We start from the raw sequence: 22,353 nt of genomic DNA, 5'->3' as shown, positions 1-22,353 counted from the left end.
AGATGTTCAGCATATAACGTAGTTCTACATAGCAATCAAAACACTAACAGCCCAGCCACGATGGCTCAGTGGTTGAGAGTCAATCTATGAATCAGGAGGTCACCATTCAATTCCAGGTTAGGCCACATGCCCGAGTTGTGGGTTTGATCCTAGTGTGGGGTGTGCTGGAGGCAGCCGATTCATGATTCTCTCTCATCAATGATGTTTCTATCTCTCTCTCCCTTTCCCCCTGCCCCCCAAAAAAACTGAATTAAAAAAAACCAAGACAACTACAGACAATATATTATCTCAGATATAATGCTGAAAGAACCTATATGATATAAATTATAACTTACTATATACAAAGCATAATAACAGATGAGAGCCAACTACAATGTTAGACATCAGAACAGTACCTACTCTTTACAGTGATGGCAAGTTAGTTGCAAGAAGGGGACACAAAAGGACACCGAGGTGATTCCCTTAAAAAATTTTACTTTTTCATATATGTTAACCTGGTTTGGCTCTTATAACATCTATTAATTTATATAGCTGCCTACATCACTGTGATAATAATGGATTACTAACCAACAGAAGAAATCAAAATTACATACCTATACCATCTCTGGCATAAATGACCTGCTCCAATTACTTCTTGATCCTTTTACAGATTAATACAATGCATATTATAAGTCACAGTAATCTGGGTCTTACAGTTTTCTGTGCCTTATAATAAAAACTCTGCTTCACATATCTCAACCTTAAAGGCACAAGAGTACTTCTTGCTCTACAAATAGCTCTGGTGGATTATCAATAAATGTCCAGTAACAAAACATTTCCAATTCCTCAGGTTTAGAGTGTAATAACTTTTCTACCTCTCTTATAAAATCACAACTGATGGCAAAAAGATAGTGTTCAACTTTTTATTTTAGTAAAATCAGAATACACACAGCACATGCAGTGCTAGCATCTAAAACTAATACAATAAACAACTACGAAACATACAGTGACTTCAGGTCCAATGACTACACTCAGCAAGTTTAAACCAATCCTTATTTACTGGTTGATTAAAAAGTAATGTAAAAGTCACAAATTATGGAATTACAAAGGTAACCACATGTTTGAGGACTGCAAATATGCCAGACAGTAAGTGAAAACCAAACCAAAAAAACCCCACCCACATTAACTAAACAAAACTCAAAACCTTTGAGAATGTGGACACTTCCTACCAGTATATAAAAGTATCTCATTAATATTTTAAGACAAGTGTATCAAAAGCTTAGCAAATTTTAAGTTGCCAGTTTTGCTTTAAATTTTGTCAGAAAGTCACAGCCAATGCTGGGTCTGCTTAATTTGAACTCAAGTTTAACAGGATTCAACATTAAAAGTTCACACTATCCCAAAATATATTATTTCACATATGGTGACATTTAAGTGCCAGTGTTTTTGTACTGTCTTTTGGTCAAGTTTCTTTAAACTTTCAAAGAATCACTTTGAGGCTTACAAAAATAAATATTTGTCAAAATATTCAATAAATATTACACAAACTAGCAGCAAAAAGTATCTAAAATCTTTCATGTGCAAACAGTTTCTTCATAACTATCATTCCATGGTCCCAAATAAAATTCTAAAATCTAGTTTGTAAGCTGCATTCAACAATCTCCAAGAGATAAAATGAGATTGGAAGTTTAAGGACACATACAACAAAACATATATATGTGTGTGTGTATAAAATTCTCTGAATGTGCAATAAAATAAGTGCTTTGTAAAAAGTTATGGGCAAAGTATACAAGAGTCTAAATCTATACCAATTGAAATAGCACCATAACAAATGACCTTAATACTGTCAACTGCACCTACTTAATGTTTTAGAACAAGGCACAATACTTCTGAAAAAATCTATTGCACTTTTAAGAAAATTTTGCCTTCTTATGCAACCGTAAAAATTAGTTTGTAAAGATCACTGCTTTCTAGCCATAAAATCAACACAGAATTCCAAATGGCAGAGGCATTTTTAGTGATGGACAATCATCTTTGGCCAAATTTAGCAAAGAGAATGTAAGTACAATGGAAACCTATGCAACTAAAAGAAGACTAAAGTGCACTATATAGAAATTACACCGGGTGCAGTTTAGTACATATTTCCAACCTGTGGGATCTCAAGGATTTGTTAAAATTTACAAAGTCTACAAGTGTAAGCCATTTTAACCTTTCAATACAGCTTAAACAGAGTAACATGAATCTGCATTAAAATAAAGCCTGCTGCATAATTCTCCCTGCTTATATATTCTTGACCAAAAAACAACACTAGCATGCAGTTCAGACCAAAATCCAACCAGGTCCATAAAGAGGACAAGGCATTGCTAATGGTCAGCCATTTTACCATTTCAATTTTATTTATGGCAGGCATTAAAATAATGACTAATTTCCCCCAAAACACTTTTTAAATGAAATATTAAACTTTCCCTATAACAGTATGCCCACACTTGCCTAGCTTACAATTAATAACAAACATTAAAAGAGGAATTGCTGTATTTACTTGCATTCGTTTTGAAGAGTGCTTTGAAAATGCATGGATATAACCATACCTATTACTTCATCATGACTGGAATGACATTTAAATACTACAAAGATTCTAAGTGCTTACCCACAATAGAGTAAATCAATCAGAACTTTAATATAGTTCACTTAGGCACATTAGAAACTAATTTTGCTTAAGATGTTGTTCTTCTCCCAGTCTGCAAGTAAATATCCAAAAAGTCCTAAGAAGCTCCTGCCTAAATTATTTTTAATCTTATACTTATTGATAAATTGGTAACTCCTGTTAAGTTTATCACAGCTTTATGCAAAGGTTTGGTGTTAGCCCAAGTTCAGTATTTATTTTGTCAAAACAATTGATACCTTGAGCATTACTCAGCCAAACAGGACATCAAAATAATAAGTTGTCTAAAGTTTACAGTATATTAACAAACAAATGATTCTCAGTCACAAAATTATAAATGCAGCTTGGGATGGAAAATAAGCAGGATGGGAGTTAATCCAAGCTAGAGCGATTAAGTCTTTCAACCAACTTCTGAATGGGGCTACTGTTCCTTTCTTCTTGTGACTTTGATCTTCCATAGATTTTCAGGAGAATCACAGTTGGTAATGTACTGAAAGTTCTTAAAACTACACGATATAGTCTGGCTAAGTTACATGTGGTTTCCATATTAACTTATTTAAAAGGGTGATGTGACTGTAGAGCAGGTTTAATTGCCCCACCAGTCAACCCCCTGGGAGTTATAATTCCCTCCATATCCGTCACTACTGTAGAAGCCTCCATAGCCACCTATTAAAAAATATTTAGAGAGAGATTAGGTTAGCCACTGTAATTATCTCCCTTGTTTAATCAAGTACTTTAAGGCTCAAAGAAAAAACTATAATATTGGATTTTGTGTTCTTTGGAAATAAAATATCTTCAGTATCACATTGATGTGTTCAGGAAGCAACCAGTCGATTTTCTCTCACATTAATGTTTCTTCCTCTTTCCCTGGACCCCTCTCATCCCTTCCTCCCACTACCTCTGAAAAGTAATGGGGGGGGAAGGGGGGGAATCCTTGGGTAAGATAAAACAAAACAAAGAGTAAGGGGGCAAAAGCTCTTTTCAAAGTTATAAAAGAGAAAATTCATATTACCTCCACCAAATCCTCTGCTGCTGCTGTGACCTCCACCACCACTGCGGCTGCTGCTTGCACGGCCACTACTAAAGCTAGAACTGCTGGAACCGCTACTTTGTCGATAGTCTCTGGCACCAAATCCTCCACTGAATCTACTATAAAGAAAAACATTTGTGTGATGGTTTATGAGAATGAAAATTCCCACATGTAACTCCTCTATACTCCAATTTCTGATCTTTCAACTCATTTGCCATTGTGGTCAATTCCTCTAATGTTTCCAGTGTAAATAGTAGTTAAGGATAAAGGCTCAAAACAATCTGTACCTCTTTGAACGTCCACGACTGCTACTCCTATAGTGATGTTCATAAGCCATATTTTCTAACCAAGAAGGCACTTCTTGTTTAGCTTCAACAAGAAGATCCAACAAATCCTTTGTAATATTCATATTTCTTTCGTTAAAAAAAGAGGTGGCAAGGCCTATAAGAGTGCAAAAAAACAAAACAAAAAAAAAACAACAACAAAGAACATGTAATGTGGGTTTCCATAAAGTAGCCTTGTATTCTTAAACTCATTGAACACTATGTAAAACATAAAAACTTAACATAATTTGCAATTAAACCCTTAGAAAAACAAAAACTTTTAGTGTCTGACAAGTGATGTTAAAGGGGTCCAAGATGCCCTTTGAAAATTAGTGTTCTAGTATTTAAGATTTTGTGTCAGATCATCAACTAAAAACACTTTACCGAGGTTTCCTACACGTCCTGTACGGCCAATCCGATGTACATATTCTTCAATATCACTTGGCAAATCAAAATTGATAACATGTTTCACATTGGAAATATCTAATCCTCTTGCAGCCACCTGAAAAATAAACTTTGTTTAAAAAAAGCAATACTCAAACATGCTTAAGAAAGTAATAAAAATATACACACAGCTGTAGCCACTAGAATTGGGCTTTTTCCTGAACGAAACTGGTGAAGAGCTTCCTCTCTATCTCTCTGTGATCGGTCTCCATGGATACTGGTACAAGCATATCCTTCGTGATATAAGAAATCCTCCAGAGAATCAGCACCCTTTTTGGTCTCCACAAACACTAAGGTCAGTGAGTCTTTCCCTGAAAAATTATAAAAAAGGTTTTAATTGCAACTTAGCATCAAGTATTGATTAGATCTAAGTATTATTCAACCTTAAGTAAGCATGCACATTAAAGTTAATTAAAATAAGCTTTGTTTTAGGGTTTAGGGAAAGGTGGGCAAAAGGCAGGTTAGGAACTAGGTCCAAAAACATTGAACTTACACTATTATTATTTACTAGAGGTGCAAGAAATTTGTAAACGGTAGGGTCCCTAGGCCTGGCTGGCGATCAGGGCCGATTTGTGGGGTGACCAGCAGGGTGATGGGGAGGGCCCCCCAGCTCGCATGCGCCTTGGCTGGCCTGGAGCCATCCGCTCACCAGCCCCACCCCCTGCTGCCACTGCCAGTCAGAGCCTGTGGGATGGGGGCAGCGCCTGCATTGAACATCTTCCCCCTTGTGGTCAGTCGTGTCATAGCAACCAGTTGTTCCACCATTCAATTTGCATACTAGGGTTTTATACAGATAGATGATTTTACCTGTTGCATTTAACAGATCAAGCAGAAATGACCGTTTGTCTAACTCTTCCACCCAAACTACTTTTTGTGTGATGTTCTCAGAAGTAGAGCCAACTCTGCCTACAGCCAGAAAGATATATTCATCCAAAAAATCACGAGCAAGCATCTGAAAAAGGGAAGAAACCCTAACATTATCTATTTCAGTTTTTCTAATTATCTGAAAAAAATGTATTACTTGTAAGCAAAAATGTTCTTGAAAGAATTGTATCCAATACCTGTATTTCCTTAGGAAAAGTAGCACTAAACATCATGGTGTGGCGAACACCCTTTGGTGGCATAGTATCTTGTTCAACTATACGACGTATCTGAGGTTCAAACCCCATATCTAGCATCCTATCAGCTTCATCCAACACTAAGTATCTGTCATAAAAGACTCAGTTTAGAATTTTATGAAAAACTGACCATTGAGTATAGTTGTGTCTATAGTTATGTTAATATAGTCATTCTAACATTCTAGCCTCACATTTCAACACATGTGAAACACAAAAACCAACACCCCAAACTAGCTATTATTTTTCCCAATGAACCATATAGGTTAATTATAATTTTCAATAAACGTAAATGGTTCTTGCCTTCTCCCACAATCACATCAAAATTACAACTCATCTACAAAAACCATCCTACAGAACTGCCTAAAATCTAATTGAATGGAGTTCTACAACTAGGGAATTTAAAAAGCTACATTGAAACTGGCAGGAGGGGCAGAAACCAAGAAGGGCTAGTCCCACACCCACTTGTGGCAAGTAAGAATCAGGAGGGATAGTTCTGCTCTGGAGGAGTCCCCACTGAGGAGGAAGGGTTCCAGTCCCACTGTAGGCCACCTAGTCCTGGAAATTTCTATAACTTCTGGCTGTGAAAACTAGTAGGGAGTGTGGCTGAGATGCAGGGCTGCTGGATTCCCAGACAGTTCCTCAAGGGTATTTACTCAGATTCATTGGATCTGAGCTCCAGCACAGGGCAGCAGCCTGAAAGGCAGCAGACACATACAGGGAGGAACTGAATTGTCTGGCATCAGGGTGAACGCTTCAGGTGAGGTAAGGCACTTGATAATCACTCCACCCAAAGCCCCCAATTCCATCAACCTGGCTAACATGTTCTTTGACTTGCTCTGGTGGTTCACTGAAGCCTGCCCCACCCCGACTCAACAATTAGTTTCTAGGGGCTTTTCCATAGGAATTGCTTGTGTTGGCTCATGCTTCAGATTTTCCTAAAATGTCTCAAACAAAGAGAATTTGGTCTCTGTGTGTCCCATACCACTTACTAATTGGCCTCAGGACAGGCACTAACAACAGTCAGGCTTGGTTTACATTCAGATTAATCTCACCCACCTGGACACCTCTACACCAAGCACAAGTAGTAGCCATCTGCAAATCACTTTGTATCTCATGCCAGGTGGCCCTGTGCTACACTTCCTGGGAGGCCCCAAAGCCTGTGCAACCAGTGGACAGCTTCACACCACATTGAAGCACCACATAATCATCTCCACAGTGACACACCCAAGGGGTAAATTCAGCAGGCACCAGAGACTGCTGAAATAAATCCTGCTCTGTGGGGTCAGCCCCTGCATAACTGATCTTCCATGGTAATTGGAGACTGGTGATTTCTGCCAGTCCTTGCAGCTAACTGACCTGAGGATAAATATCTCACATTGATGTGCCAACAGCAATAAGGGCTCAACCACAAGAGAAACATGTACACAGTGTACATGGGAAGGAGGGCCACCTCAAGTGCCCAGTGAGGGTGATCTGGGAGGCTGTGCCACTGTACCTTACAGTACACCTGTTAGGCCAGGGTACCAAGGCCAGACATCATATCTCTACCTAATACCTATGCCAGACCTAATAGAAACACAAGGGAGGCTGCTTAAATTGAGAAAACAAAGATGTCCAAATTGAAAGAACAGAACAATGGAGACAAGCAACCTGCTAGGTTAAAGAGCTTAAAACACTGGCTATAAGGATGCTCAATGAATTTAGTGAGAACCTCAACAGTATAAAAAAAGAACCAGTCACAGTAATGAAGGATACACTAAGTGAAATGAAGAATATTTTACAGGGAATCAACACTAGAGTAGATGAAGCCGAGAATCCAATGAGCGATTTGGAATAAAAGGAAGAAAAAAAAAAAAAAAAAAGACCAACACCCAACCAAAACAGCAATAAAACAATTTTTAGAATGCAGGTAGTGTAAGGAGCCTCTGGGTTAACTTTAAATGTACTAACATTTGTATCATGGGAGTGCTTGAAGCAGGAGAAAGGGAGAAATTGAAATCCTATTTGAAAAAGTAATGATGGAAATCTTCCCTAACCTAGTGAAGGGTATAGACATACAAGTCCAGGAAGCATGGAGTCCAAAACAAAGGAATCTAAAGAAGCCCAAACCAATACACATCATAATTTAAATGCAGAAGGTTAAAAACAGAGAATCTTCAAAACAGAAAATAAAAGCAGTTAACTGCAAGGGAGCTCCCTTACAACTGCCAACTGATTTCTCAACAGAAACTTTGCAGGCCAGAAGGGATAAAAAAATATTCAAAGTAATGAAAACCAAGGACCTATAACCAGGATTACTCAGCAAAGCTATCACTTAGATTCAAAGAACATATAGCTTCCCAGAAAAGAAAAAAATAAAAGAATTCATCACTACCAAACCAGTATTATTAATACATGAAATGTTAAAGAATCTTATTTAAAAAGAAAAATAAGATAAAAATATCAACAAAATGGCAATAAATTTACCAACAATTGAATCTAAAAAAACAAAATAAAGAACAAAAAAGTAATTTTAATTTTCAATATATAAAAAGTTAATTAAAATTACCTTTCCATCTTAAAAATATTAGTAAATGCTATAAAATTAATGACCACTAATATTTTTTTAAATGTATACCCCATATATAAAAATTAACATACTTGCAGAAGTCTAATCCAATCTTTCCTCTTTCCATCATATCCACTAAACGTCCTGGAGTGGCAACTAATAAGTGACATCCGCGTTCTAAGTCTCGAATTTGCTGACCAATATCAGCACCACCATAAACCACACAAGGACGAACTCTAGACCGGTATGAAAACTATAAGCAAAGAATTAATGAGGTGATCATGAGACATTAGAATCAATAAAAATGCCAATTATCAATAAAATGTATATTTACTTTTCTGGCTTCCTCATAGATTTGTACAGCCAATTCTCTTGTTGGGGCTAACACCAAGGAGATTGGATATTGTTTACGGCGTCCATACCTCCCAGTTTCCTAAGAAATAAGTACAATTTTATAAATTAGAATCAAAGACCTAAAACTTTTACTCTTTTTAAAAGTCCTAACAAAATATTCCTTTTAAGAATCACATCAAAACAAAATAAAAAATCCCACGTTTTCAATGAAGAAATAAACTAAAAAGAAAATGTATTGAAATGTAAAAAAGTGTATTTGGTATAGTTGACAGAAAGATCTGTACAAGTATTTACAAAATGTTTTCAAAGAAAAACTTGTTTTATACAAAAACCTTTACCCTCACAGCCTTCAAAGCTTCGCCTGGACCATCTGTATAAATTTGACTCAAGATAGGCAAAAGAAATGCTGCAGTTTTTCCAGACCCTGTTAAAAAAATATTGGCATATTAATTTTGAATATTAATAAAGTATTTCAAATGTTCTTTAATAAAAGATAATTTACTTTAATGCATAAGTTTTCTGGAAAATATGGTAATATTTACAGCTAAGCACATAATGCCAAATGACCTCTATGATCCTTTTTGTGTGTGTGTGTGATCCATTTTTTAAAAAAAGATTTTTTTATTGATTTTTAGAGAGGGATGGGAGAGGGAAAGAGAAAAACTTCAATGAGAGAAACATTGATCGCTGTCTTCTGCATGCCCCCTATCAGAGATGGAGCCCACAACTTGGGCATATGCCCTGGCTGGAAATGGAACCAGGGACCTCAGGGTGTACTGATTGCACTGAATGATACCCAACTGAGTCACACTGGTCAAGGCATGTGATCCCTTTTAAGCAATGCATATTCATTCCTTTGAATTTTAATTAGTACAAAGACAACCATTTTGCCTATAAACTGGTATGAATTCCCATTTTAATACTTTGTTGTTGTTATATACTGTTGAAATGTAAAGCAACAATCATCCAACTTTCTGAAGAGTCTAAATTGTAAAGAGCTCTGTATGATAGTGTCTCGCTTTGTAAAATAAAGCTATAGGTATAGCTGTTTCAATGAAATATTTTAAAAAACAGGTGTTGGGTTTGGTCCTAGGCCTTAGTTAGATATAAAAAAATACTCTATATTTTAAAGAAGAAAATATATTAGCCATGACAGATGATTCAAGTTTACAGATTAAACTGCCCAAGCCCTTCCATTCCCAAATTTCCAAAATACTAGAAGATGGACAGCACCTTTTCCTCATCCACATTTTTATGGCTCATAGGCTCTTCCAATATTTTATATTTCCTGTTACAATTATATTCCCTCTACTGCATTCACAATTTTCACTGTTATAACATGAGGGATGACAATTTTATACCGACTTTCCCAAGATACCCTAGTTTTAGATACAAGGAACCAAAGATACAAGATAAAAAAAAAAAAAGACAGCTCTATTTAATCTTTACCTAAGTCAAAATAATGTTCAAAAAGGACTCAGAATAGAATAAATTATATTCCATATAGAATTATTTTTAGAGTAAACCGAGTTAAATTTCTTCATCAAGTGAGCTTACCTGTTTGGGCACAAGCCATCAAGTCTCTTTTTTCTTTGATAATAGGAATGGCATATTTTTGCACTGGAGTAGGACGAGTATAACGAGTAAGCTCAATGTTCCCCATGATAATTTCTCCCATTTCAATATCGCTGAACTGTCAAAGAAATTTAACCAGGTCAATCAGATACATATACAACTAGAAATACCTTCTCTGCTGAAATTTGTTTTATACTAACATAAATACAAAAGTAATCAACTAAATGTTGAGTTGTGATTGAATTTACAACTGCTTTGATTTTAGGCAAAGGTAGCATAGTATTTATAAAGAAAACAGAGTCTAATGTACAATAAAATAGTTCTGAGTTCTTATTATGTTTGGAAATTTTTCTACTCCAGGATTACTCATAATAGTGGCATTACTTTAAGTCTCTCCTTTTTCATACCCCAATGAAATTTTTGGTAGTAACCAGAAAATTGTAAAAAAATAAAATAAAACAATACAACTTACACTTTCAATATGTGGAGGACAGTTATTGCCGGTTGCCTCTACTGGAATATCATCATATTTCTCAAAATTAATCCCAGTGTTTCCTCCAGAAAACAGTTCCCTAAAATTAAATGATTACATGTTACAATAAATAGTAAGTTTCATAACAATCAACATACATTTCAAAAACTTACTGTTCCAAACGTTCACTTGGTGGAAGTTGTTTTGACCAATCATCATCATCTGATCTGTCACCCCATCGACTGTGTCCACTGCGATCAAATTTGCCAAAACCAGTCCTGTCACCACGACTGCCAACACCATCATAGTCACTCCGTCCACGATCATCAAACCTGAAAAACACAAGCAACTGATCAGAGTATGTCATTTACCCAAAGTCGTATTATTAGCTTTTAGGCAGGTACTCCTTTATGAGTTGAATTGTTATTCACAAGTCCCTTTGAAAGATGTCAATTCAATTTTAAACTTTTGCACTCGGATGTTGAGTGTGACTCGACACGGTTAGCATCGGTAGCAGCTCGTATGTCGAATTGTATTGAATGTATCAATAATTTGAAATATAAAAAAATCCAAATAAATAAGTTTGTATGAAAAGAAACTCCAGTTTTTTATTCTACTGCCGCGCTTTGTAAAATCTGGGGTATTTAAAAAATTAAATCCCGAGTAGAATAAAGGAATCAAGAAAAAAGCAAGCGAGTGCAAAGGGTTAATTCTCATTGGTGAAATAAGACTCTCTGCTTAATCAGTGGCTATAATATAACATACATCTTTAATTCTTTAAAAACATATATACTTTATAGCTATTTACAAAATTACTCAGCTTAAACAAATCTTACATGCTAAGTTTTATAATACTTACTAGAGGCCCGGTGCATGAAAATTCATGCACTGGAGGGGGGACCCCTGAGCTGGGCCTGCCCCCTCTCACAGTCCAGGAGCCCTCAGGGGCAGGAGGCAATCCAGCAATCAAGGGAAGGTGACACCTCTGTGCGGGCAGCACAAGCCTCGGCCGGTCCTGGATACCTGAGCCTCGGGCAGCCCTGGGCAGCTGGGCAGCTGGCATCTGAGGCTTGCCTGTGCTTCAGGCATCAGCTGGGCAGCCGCCATCCAAAGCTTGGCTGCGCCTCGGGCCGGCCCTGGGAAGCTAGGGGGCTGAGGATGGGTCCAGCCGCCCCACGCGCCTGACATCCCCTCCCCGTCTGAGGGCTGAGGGACTGGGCGCCCATGTGATGGTGTGATGGTCAATTTGCATATTCCCTCTTGATTAGATAGGATAACATGTACTTTACATCTCCATCCTATCTAATAAAGAGAAACATGCAAATTGACCAACCTCCGCTATGCCCACAAGCCAATCAGGAGCAAATATGCAAATTAACTCAATCAAGATGGCAGTTGATTTGCATATCCAGGCGCAGAGCGAAGACTGAAGACAGTGTAGAAGGAAGCCAAGCGCTGCAGAAGGGAGCGAAGCTGCGGAGAAGCAAGCGGGGCGGTAGAGAAGGGAGGGAAGCAGGTGGGGCAGCAGAGACAGCTGCAGGAAGCCCTATTCTTGCAGGAATAGGCCTGAAGAAGCCCTTTTCTTACAGAAATCTTCCTGCAACAGGCCTCTACTTTTATAATAATCTTAATATACTTAATAGGAAAACAAGATATGAATGTCAATTATCCTGATTACATTTGGATATACAGGAAAAGCCACTTACGTGGTAAGATGTAAGGTTTTTAGTTTTATTTGTGAAAAACTAGTACAAGACTAATCACAGATACTAAGTTCTTAAGTTCCATTTTTCACTGTGGTGTAGTCATTAGAACTGTCTTAACTGCCACAGAGAACCCATAATTACATAAAAGTAGTGTGTTCTTATTGTGTATAATTTATGTGTATCAGAAAAACCTGGTAAAGACTGATTAAAATCTGTAACAGAAAGGTCTATTAAGGGAAAAACATCGTAATTAAAGATCAAGAAAAATACAAAGAATGAAAATATATCAGTTGATTCCTAAGCTGCTACTGTATACATAGTGGCAAGCTAAGAATTTACCTTCCTCTTGATCCGCTTCCACGATCACTGTAGTAACTGGACTTTCCTCTTGAATCTCGAGACCCAAAACTGCTATATGCGTCCTTATCTTTACTACAACTCCACCCTGAACTGTCTTTATCATGGAATCCTTCCAAAAAAAGCAAAAATTAGAAGTTGACAATGCTTTCATGAAGATTCCTCTCTCTTCAACTAAGTGGTTTTTCACAGCCAGCCTCTCTTAATGGGGGGGGTGAGGTAGCAGAGGAAAGAGACACAAAATGTCAATGAAATTATTTTTATCGAAACATTGGAAAAAGATTTAAATAATGTTTGTATCATCTTTTTTTACTGTATTTAATCCTCTTTTCCTCTACAAATTGTATTAAGCAAAGTAACCTCAAGATCTAAAAACAATGTGCTGAAAGATGAATACCATCCTAAGAGATTAACAAAAATAATGAAACAGCACAGCTGGTGTGGCCCAGTGGTTGACCATCGACCTACGAACCAAAAGGTCATGATTTGATTCCAGTCAGGGCAAATGCCCACCATGTGGGCTCAGTCCCCAGTGTGGGGCATGCAGGAGGCAGCCAGTCAATGATTCTTTCTCATTACTGATGTTTCTATCTCTCTCTCCCTCTCCCTTCCTCTCTGAAATCAATAAAGATATACTTAAAAAAAAAACACACAATGAAATAGGAGCATACTCCCTTGCTCTCTGAAATCAATAAAAGTATATAAAAACAAAAACAAAAAATACAACTGAGTATTTAAAATGACTACTTGCCTGACTGAGCTGGTTTAGCTCAGTGGATAGAGACTTAAGGGTCCCAGGTTCAATTCTAGGCAAAGACATATGAGGGCAGCAGAGAACATGTAGGAGGCAGCCCATCAATGATTCTCTCTCACCTTTAGTGTTTCTCTCTCTCTCTCTCCCTCTCCCTCTCTGAAATCAGTAAAAATATATTTAATAAAATAAAATAAAATAAAATAAAATGACAACTACAGATATAAAACAAGGAAACATTTAAAGCAAATAGATTTTCCCATAAGAACATTAATTTTTTTAAAAAAATATATATATTTTATTGATATTTTTACAGAGAGGAAGGGAGAGGGATAGAGAGCTAGAAACATCAATGAGAGAGAAACACTGATCAGCTGCCTCTTGCACACCTCCTACTGGGGATGTGCCCACAACCAAGGTACATGCCCTTGACTGGAATCGAACCTGGGACCGTTCAGTCCGCAGGCCGACACTCTATCCACTGAGCCAAACCAGTTAGGGCAGAACATTAATTTTTAAAAATTCATAACCCACTTCTTAAATCGTTAAAAATAACCTTTGTGCCCTGGCTGGTTTGGCTTAGTGGATGGAGCATCAGCCTGCAGACCGAGGTTCAATTCCAGTCGGGGGCACATGCCTGAGTTGTGGGCTCGATCTCCAGTAGAGAGCATGTAGGAGGCAGTCAATCAGTGATTCTCTCTCATCATTGATGTTTCTATCTCTCTCGCCTCCCTTTCCCTTCCTCTCTGAAATCAATGAAAATATGTTTAAAAAAATAAATAACCTTTGTATTTAGAAACGACAATTGCTCAATCTATTATAAGGATGTCTCTAAGTTTTAAAGTTAGTTTCATACTGAGGTATTGCCATAGTTCCTGTTTCAGTATTACCAAAATAACAAAAGAACCCTTACTGTGTTTCATACTCATGTACATTGTTTTTCAAATTCTAGGTGTCTAACAATATTGTGCTATCTGTACTGTATAAGCTTAGAGAGAATCAGGTATAATAGGAGAAAAAGAAAATCCCCACCCTTGCCTTATTTCTCTATGGACATGTCTTCAGAAGACACCGATAGACAGATAAAAGAAAGGCGACAAAGGGTAAGCTCATTCAACAATTAAGTTTATATTCAAACATTTTATTAAATGTTTTGCCGTTAACAAATTAATGAAGTTACTTCCCCTCTGCTTTATGGTTCCACTAGTAGCCAGCCAGTTAACCAATAGCCTTTAGATTGTTAGCTTTTTAAAAAAATATTTTTATTAATTTAAGAGAGGAGGAAGAAGTTGAGAGAGACAAACACTAATGATGAGAGAGATCTATTGCCATCTCTTGCATGTGCCTTACTGGGGACTGAGCCTGGAACCTGGCATGATCAGGAATCCAATAAGTGATCTCTTGGTTCATAGATAAACTCTCAACCACCGAGTCACACTGGACAGGCAAGATGGTTACTTTTTAGGTTTCTTTCATTTCTTAACTTCCTACGATACTGCCAAGTCCCTCTGTAACACTTATATTTTGGATGCAATCCAGCCAGATACAATGGAAATACTCATGATAAAACTCTGCAGTTACTTTGAAAAAGAATATTCTAGCCCTAGCCGGTTTGGCTCAATGGATAAAGCGTCGGCCTGCGGACTCAGGGGTCCCGGGTTCAGTTCCAGTCAAGGGCATGTACCTTGGTTGTGGGCACATCCCCAGTGGGGGTGTGCAGGAGGCGGCTGATTGATGTTTCTCTCTCATCGGTGTTTCTGGCTCTCTCTCCCTCTCCCTTCCTCTCTGAAAAATCAATAAAATAAAATATATATATAATATATATATACACACACACACACACATGTATGTAAAGAATATTGTATTATCAGCTAAGTGATCACCTGGTAAACAGATACAGACTTAAATGTATAATGCTGTAAACTCAACTACATTTGAAGGAATAATACCTACATTTCATTTTTATCCCTTTCCAATACTATACCTACACACACTATATTATCAACAATCTTCTTTCCTTCTGGCTTCACTTTCCCTTTTTGAAATTTTCATATCCCTACCTTGTGAATATACAGCTCTTAAATTGTCATCCCAACAATATGTCCTTAATAACCCAACAATATATTCTTAATGGTCCATCACTCTACATTAAAAATACAAAAAGGTATCAAAATTTCAATAATATTTTGGCAAACCCTATCAAAGTTCAGGCAAAAAGGAGACACTAACCAATCCCACCAACCTATTGAGTGTGCCCAAAATTGTAATCTTAATTGCTAATTATTCTGCAATAATCCCATTTTCACTTTGGCAATATTTCAAAACTGCAGTAAGATAGGACTTTATTGCCATGTGTTTTTACATAATTGGGCACCCCCACAAAAACACCTTTTTCAAAGTGAAATCACATCAATGTTTATCAATATAGAAAAAGCACATAGTAAAATTATGCTAATAATAAGAACAACCCGTTATGCAATGTTAGATCAACTTTTCAAAGTTAGGAAACAGAAAGAAGCACAAGAGAAAAAGTGTGTATACATTCTCCAAAGTTACCTGAAGTTGCCATAACCACCTACCTTTAGATGCTTCTCTGTTCCTTAAGTGAGGAGGTATATAACGCCCTTCTAAAGAGAAAGTGTAAAATTAAGTCTATCATATTCTCTAAAATACAGCATTTTTTAAAATGTCTATTTAAAAAATACTAGAAAAACTTTCAAAACTGCTTTTCTTTGAATACTTTGCAATAGGAGAAAAAATATAAAAATGGGTTATGCTTAATAACCCATTGACACAACGTGGGGTTATGAAGGCCTGAAGCTGGAGGGGGTCCATGGGGTGGGAGGGAGGGGGGAATGTAATACTATCAACAATAAAGATTAAAGAAGACACATTAAAAAATGGGTTATCCGTCCTAACCGGTTTGGCTCAGTGGATAGAGCGTTGGCCTGTGGACTGAGGGGTCCCAGGTTCAATTCCAGTCAAGGGCATGTACCTTGGTTGCGGGCACATCCCCAGCGGGGGGTGTGCAGGAGGCAGCCGATCTATGTTTCTCTCTCATCGATGTTTCTAACTCTCTATCCCTCTCTCTTCCTCTCTGTAAAAAAATCAATAAAAAATATATATTTTTAAAAATGGGTTATCCTTAGTTAAAATTTTTTTAAAATATATGTGTGGGCTTTTTTTTTTTTATTGACTCGAGAGAGGAAGAAGGAGAGACAGAAACATCAATGATGAGAAAGAATCCTTTCAGTCCACAGGCTGACGCTCTATCCAGAGCCAAATCAGCTAGGGCCTTACTTTAAGTTTTTATCCTAACCCCTACCACAACCCCAAATGGGTGAAGAGAAGCAAGTTTGGAGCATGGATTTTAAAAACAGATACTCAAACCAAGTACATTTCAGCAGTTACTACTAGTTATTTGACAAATGTTTTAAAAGGCTCTGCTATTTCAGGAGATTGTTAGAATTATAATAATAACATTTAATAAATATTACTGTAACAAAATAGCCTACAAAAAAAGATCTACTGGATTAACTATTTTCAATTACCCCAAAAAGAGTATTTCTTCTCTGGTAAAAATACCATACAATAAAAACACATAAGAGCTGGAAAGAAAAAGTGAGTTCAACAAGGAATTGAGCCCTAGCCCGTTTGGCCCGGGTCCAATTCCAGTCAAGGGCACGTGCCCAGGTTGCAGGCTCCATCCCCAGTAGGGGAGCCTGCAGGAGCAAGCTGATCAATGATTCTCTCTCATCACTGATGTTTCTCTCTCTCTCCCCCTCTCTGAATTCAATAAAAATATATTTTAAAAGACAAGGAATTGTGTTAACCTTGTGATTAAGAAAAAAAAGGACTTAACCTACAACGTACAAGTCAACTATTAGCTAAAAATCAAAATTTTAACTGTCTTTTTTTATATTAAGTATAATTAAGTCCTTGTAATAAACATATAATAGCAAATAATATGCAATGAGTTAACCAAATTTAAAGAGGCTTTTCACAATAGCCACTGCCTTCTTGTAAACCTTGGTATAAGCTGAGGTCTTGCTGCCAAATAATAAACCACCAAGTTCCTTTCCCTAGCCAACACTAAACTATTAAGTCTCAAAAATAAGTGAATAAGTAAATCTATAATAATAAAAGGGTAATATGCTAATTAGATGGGGTGCCCTTCCAGATGTCAGGATGAAGCCAAAGCCCAAGCGGGAGCGAAGCCCAGGTTCTGGGTGCCTACTGGCTGCCGGAGGAGGGAAGCCCGGGTCCCATAGGGAAGCCAGTGTCAGCAGTGTTGGAAGCGGGAGAAGGAAGACCTACCCTCGCATGAATTTTTGTGCATTGGGCCTTTAGTATATTAATAAAACACCTCCCTCCTTTCATAATATCTTCATTTCAAAAGATTTTAACTTGGCTGACATTTTAATCCTACTACCCAAGAATCAGAACAGCCTACTTATATCATTAAGTGTCCAGTTCTTTATGGGAAATGAACAGCAGTAGCTATAAATGTACAGGTTCTCTTTACTAAGTAGAACACATTTCAGGTCAACTCACAGGAGAAATAGATACACCCTAATCCCTTTCATGCTTGGCCACAATTTATACTGGAGATAGTTTTCTAAAAATGTTAATATTACCTTAATATTTTTTCAACATGATTAACTGTTTCCTCTCAAAAAGAACCAACCAGTTTCTTTTATTATCCAGAATACTTCAAATATTTATAGGTAAAATAGGAGGAAATTTTTAAATTTAAAATTAGGAAGTTATACTGACATATTAACATTAAGCACTAATAAAGATTCTAGACAACAAAAAATTTTACTTACTGCTTGCTGTACTTCCCCCTTTACTCTGATTATCAGAAGTGTTCAGGTCTAGACCAGCAAACTAGAAAGAGAGATGTTAACAGTTCACATGCTGATACACAATGTGTGTTGGGGAGTGGGGGGAGGATGTCTAGTATAGATAGCCTTACAAAAGACAAGTCCTAAAATCCAATTCTACCCAAGTAGCATTTACTAGCTAGCTGCCCTATCTGCCTTTCTGGCTTTAAGAATGCTTTTTAAAGTCTATCTTCTATAATAATCTATAATAATAAAAGGGTAATATGCTAATTAACCCAACATCATTCCGGACGTCCTTCCTGACGAAGCCGTGACCAGAGGGAAGCCAGCCTGGTCCTGTGTTGCCTACGGATGACCCAAGGGAAGCCAGCCCAGCTCCGGGTGCCTTGCAGGTCCCGGGTGCTGGAGGTAAGCCGGTGACAGCAGCCAGGGGAAGAAGGCCTATTCTTGCACGAATTTTGGTGCACTGGGCCTCTAGTACTGTATAATAATTGCAAAATACATACATCAGAAACAAATTTTCCTGTAACAACTATGCATAATAAAAATAACCAAACTGAAAGTCTACCTGAAAAACATTAGGGCAGTTTGAAGATTTAATTCTTTACCCACTGAAGATTGTGCAATTGTTTTTAATTTGGAGAAATTCCTAAGCAGCCACACCACCACCCATCATATAGTGAGAGTACTTTGCCATTTCATTTAGTGCTGCATCATTTAATGCTTGCCACATTATGAAGACATTACTTATTTTTTCAATTTTGGAGATGAGACAAGCACAGAAAACTTGCTGGTCACAAAGCTACTACTAAGTGGCACAACTTACATTCCAAACTTTCAAGAGATCTTTAATCTCCATTCCTACCTGTCCCTTTATACTGATAGATTTCAATATCTAGGAAAAAGATGATGTTTATTCTATTGCATTGTAATATGTAACCAAGAACCATTTATAGAAGCAGTACAATATCATACATGCCAAAGTAAAGTTTTAAAAAGCATAAAACACCAAAATACAAAGCAAGCTTACCACCTGTTTGCAAAGGAATAAACACTGCATTAAAAAGTTCAAGATACTTTCAAATTACATGAACCATGAATTAACATATTACTCTTTAAATTATTAAACTTTTCCAGATTAAATTCAAATGACACAGAGAGCACAATTTAACAAGTGGATTCTAGCTACACAGAAAACGTTACAAATGTGATCTCTATAGATATCAAACTTTCGATTTCTACACTTTTTTAACATATGAAGTCTGAACACATTGCTCGCGTTAATATAATTAGTGGGAAAATATCCTAAAAGAAGCAAACTTTCAAATTCCTCAAATAAGTTACACATTAAAATGTATAATCAATTCGTGTCATTAAACTTCGTTTTACAATTCAGAAGTTTGTCAAACATTTTTGTAAACGGTTTATATCCTAAGTCAGCAATTTTCAACTGGTGTGCCTTAAGAATTTTTAAAGCCTGATATTCAATCAGGGGCACTGACTTCTTTTCCCTTAGATTGAAAAAAAAAAACAAGAAAGAAAAAAAAAAAACACCCTACAAAATTAAAAACAAACAAACAAAAACCCCACACACATCTTTTTGGTATGTGGCAGAATTTTTGGTGATTAGTTTGTTTTTCACGAGATGAAATAGACTGAAAATGCTATCCTACATCATTCCATCTACTAAATGTTTAAGATAGAAGCCACGACTAGGTGTTCACTTATAGTGTCTAAAGGACTCACTTGAGATTTTCTCTGGAAGCAATACCAGAGTAAGGATACCGAAATGTACTGCTTTGGAAAACAAGCCTCTACTACACATTTTCAGATCACATATCACAATCCCCACTGCCATCACTTCAAAAGAAGAGGGCAAGCTATGGCTTTATCCTACTTCAACGTTTTTCTCAAGCACGACAAAGTTAGGAACAAAAACTTCACGTGTCCTCATAATCCTCTAAAGGTTTTTCCTCTGATCAATTCCAGAGTCAAATGCCTAACACATACAACTTACTGTAACCCCAACACCACCACCCAAACGCATATCCCCGACTAAAATGGCCAGTTACTGTCTGAAAACGCAAAAAAAAATAAAATAAAAATAAGGTGGGGGGGGGCGGCAGTTCCATTCTGTAACACCCAGAGCAACGCCAGACAGGGTCCAACTTTCGTTATCTGTAGCTACTGGTAAAAAGCAGCACTCGGCGGCCATTTTACCCACCGCCCCCTATCCCTTTCCGCTTTTCTGCGTCACAAAACTTTTCACTCCGGAAACAGCCTCATTAGCCGCAGCACCAGTGGCAATAGCCCGTAGGAGGGAGCAAGATAGCCATTAGTTCGTCTTTTTTAGTTAATTGCCAACCGGAGTCTCACAGGCCCGGGCTTTCTGTTAGTGTACTGCCGCCATTATGCCAATTCCCCTTACCCCATATTCCGCGGCCGAAATTCGCCCTCCACCTACAAATGAACGACGTCTCAGTGCCTAAATCAGCCGGCCAATGAGAGCTAGCCCCAATACAAAAATAAAATAAAATAAAATTTTAAATGCAGCTTTGTGTAACCTATATTCTATCAGTAGTCAGTTGATGACCGCGTAAGCACACAAAAGCCGCCAATTCCGCGGCCGCGTTACAGCTAGGCCCAAGAAACAGTTACAAACCACATTACCGCTACCGCTCCGTCTTTTCTCCACGCACTAAGTTTAATAAACCTTTCTTTCCCCATCCGCCCACCGTTACCACCCACCGCAAGCCACGAGGAACCAGGATAAGGTAAAAGGCGGTGGTTAATTATCACTACGCCACAAACAAGAAAAGGGGTTTCATGAATACTGTCTGTAGACACATTTAGGCTTACCTGCTGGTCTAACTCGAGCGCGTTTTCCACCACCACATGCCTCATGCCTGAAGAGAGGCGAGGATCCGGAGTATCCGACGGCTGATCCAGTTCGTCAGAATATCTACAGCTCCCTGAGGTACAAAACTTGGCCAAAGCCGCAGTACACTGACAAGGGCTTTACGTCACCCCTGCCCAGACCACCACCAACTACTTTATTTCTACCGTTACTTCTAACTCTCGTTCTCTCAAAACCTCGCGAGATTTTCCTGGTCAATCTCGTTCCAAAAAGCTCTCAAAACTCGCGATAGTTTTGTTAAAGTGGGAGAAACTTAAACATAGTGTTAAAATATCCTCTTTTCTCCCACCCTCTTTTTCTACCCTCCCAGTTTCCCTCCTTCCTCTAACGCTTTCCCTTTATCTTCCTTTTCAGTTCCTGGAATCGGAAATTTCTTAAAACCTCTCTGTTCTAACTAGCCCTCACCCGCATTTGGGAAGTTTTACCAATATTTTGGTAAATATTTTTCCAAAGTCGGAACTAGTCCCAAATACACTACAACCGAGTAGATAGATACCTTTGCACAGCGATCAACGATGACTTCAGTAGTATTTTTCTGTCTGGAGAGGTGGAAGACGAGACAGTGGACGCAGGCACTCTGCGGAGGCTGGACGGAAAGCGGAGGTGGAAACCGCGGGTCGTCCGGGCGGCCGGAGCAGCCCGGCGTTAATGGCTTAGGCTGCCGGGGCTTGGCCAGGAACCCCAGGCCTCTCCGGTTTCCTAGCCGGGACTGGGCATTTATTGCTCACGCGGCCGCTGCGTCACGTGGTGAGCCAACAATGAAATAAGGCGAATGACGCTAGTAACTCATCTCCCTGGAGACCTCTTCTCCCCACGCCGCTCCCTCCCCGCCCCGCCCCTCAGCCTCCTTTACTCCCCCCCCCCCCCCCCCCCCCCCCCCCCCCCCCGGCATTCAGGTTACAATAGGGTTTTCGATTCTTCCAGCTGTCCAGGTCCTGGGGCCGCTAGTACTGCACTAGCCACAGGGCCCTAGGGATCAGCCAGCCAAAGGAACCCTTATGTTACCAAACCAAGCTCCAAGAGACCCTCAGGCAACTGCTTTGGGTGATGAATGGGAAGAATTAGCTCTCTTCTAGGTACCTTACTCCAGATTCAGCACTATAGGCTCCTCAAATGTCAGTAAACGTATTCACTACTGGGTCCCTGATTTTAAGTGAGAGGCAGCAAGTGCACAGTTCCTTAAATGCTCTTCCATTTGTCTTAGCTTTACATATATATATACACCATCCTTGATAAAGGTCTCCTTTGCTACCATTGTGATAGGTCCATT

General features: G+C 38.2%; 1 protein-coding gene across 2 annotated transcripts; it reads right to left on the bottom strand.

The window, feature by feature from the left end:
* Positions 1-894: 894 nt before the first annotated feature.
* Positions 895-21,810, bottom strand: LOC307096566 (putative ATP-dependent RNA helicase Pl10). Of its 2 annotated transcripts, XM_079766208.1 has the most exons (18): positions 21,580-21,810; positions 21,026-21,151; positions 18,149-18,209; positions 15,899-15,946; positions 12,551-12,680; positions 10,679-10,837; positions 10,506-10,605; positions 10,016-10,151; positions 8,797-8,882; positions 8,439-8,537; positions 8,197-8,357; positions 5,500-5,644; positions 5,246-5,390; positions 4,568-4,749; positions 4,379-4,496; positions 3,959-4,112; positions 3,654-3,790; positions 895-3,307 (listed from the first exon to the last, which is right to left on the bottom strand). In XM_079766208.1, exons 2-18 carry the CDS (start codon positions 21,068-21,070, stop codon positions 3,228-3,230), a joined length of 1,986 nt encoding a protein of 661 aa, XP_079622334.1. In that variant the 5' UTR covers positions 21,071-21,151; positions 21,580-21,810; the 3' UTR covers positions 895-3,227. The 2 variants fall into 2 exon arrangements, with proteins under 2 accessions (XP_079622334.1, XP_079622335.1); XM_079766209.1 differs by lacking the exon at positions 21,580-21,810 and having other exon boundaries at positions 3,654-3,787; positions 21,026-21,552.
* Positions 21,811-22,353: the final 543 nt, after the last annotated feature.

Source organism: Cnephaeus nilssonii (assembly GCF_951640355.1).
Source record: "Cnephaeus nilssonii genome assembly, chromosome: Y".
NCBI classification, from domain to species: Eukaryota; Metazoa; Chordata; class Mammalia; order Chiroptera; family Vespertilionidae; genus Cnephaeus; species Cnephaeus nilssonii.
The sequence above is the reverse complement of the archived record's forward strand: the minus strand, read 5'-3'. Positions and strand labels throughout refer to the sequence as shown.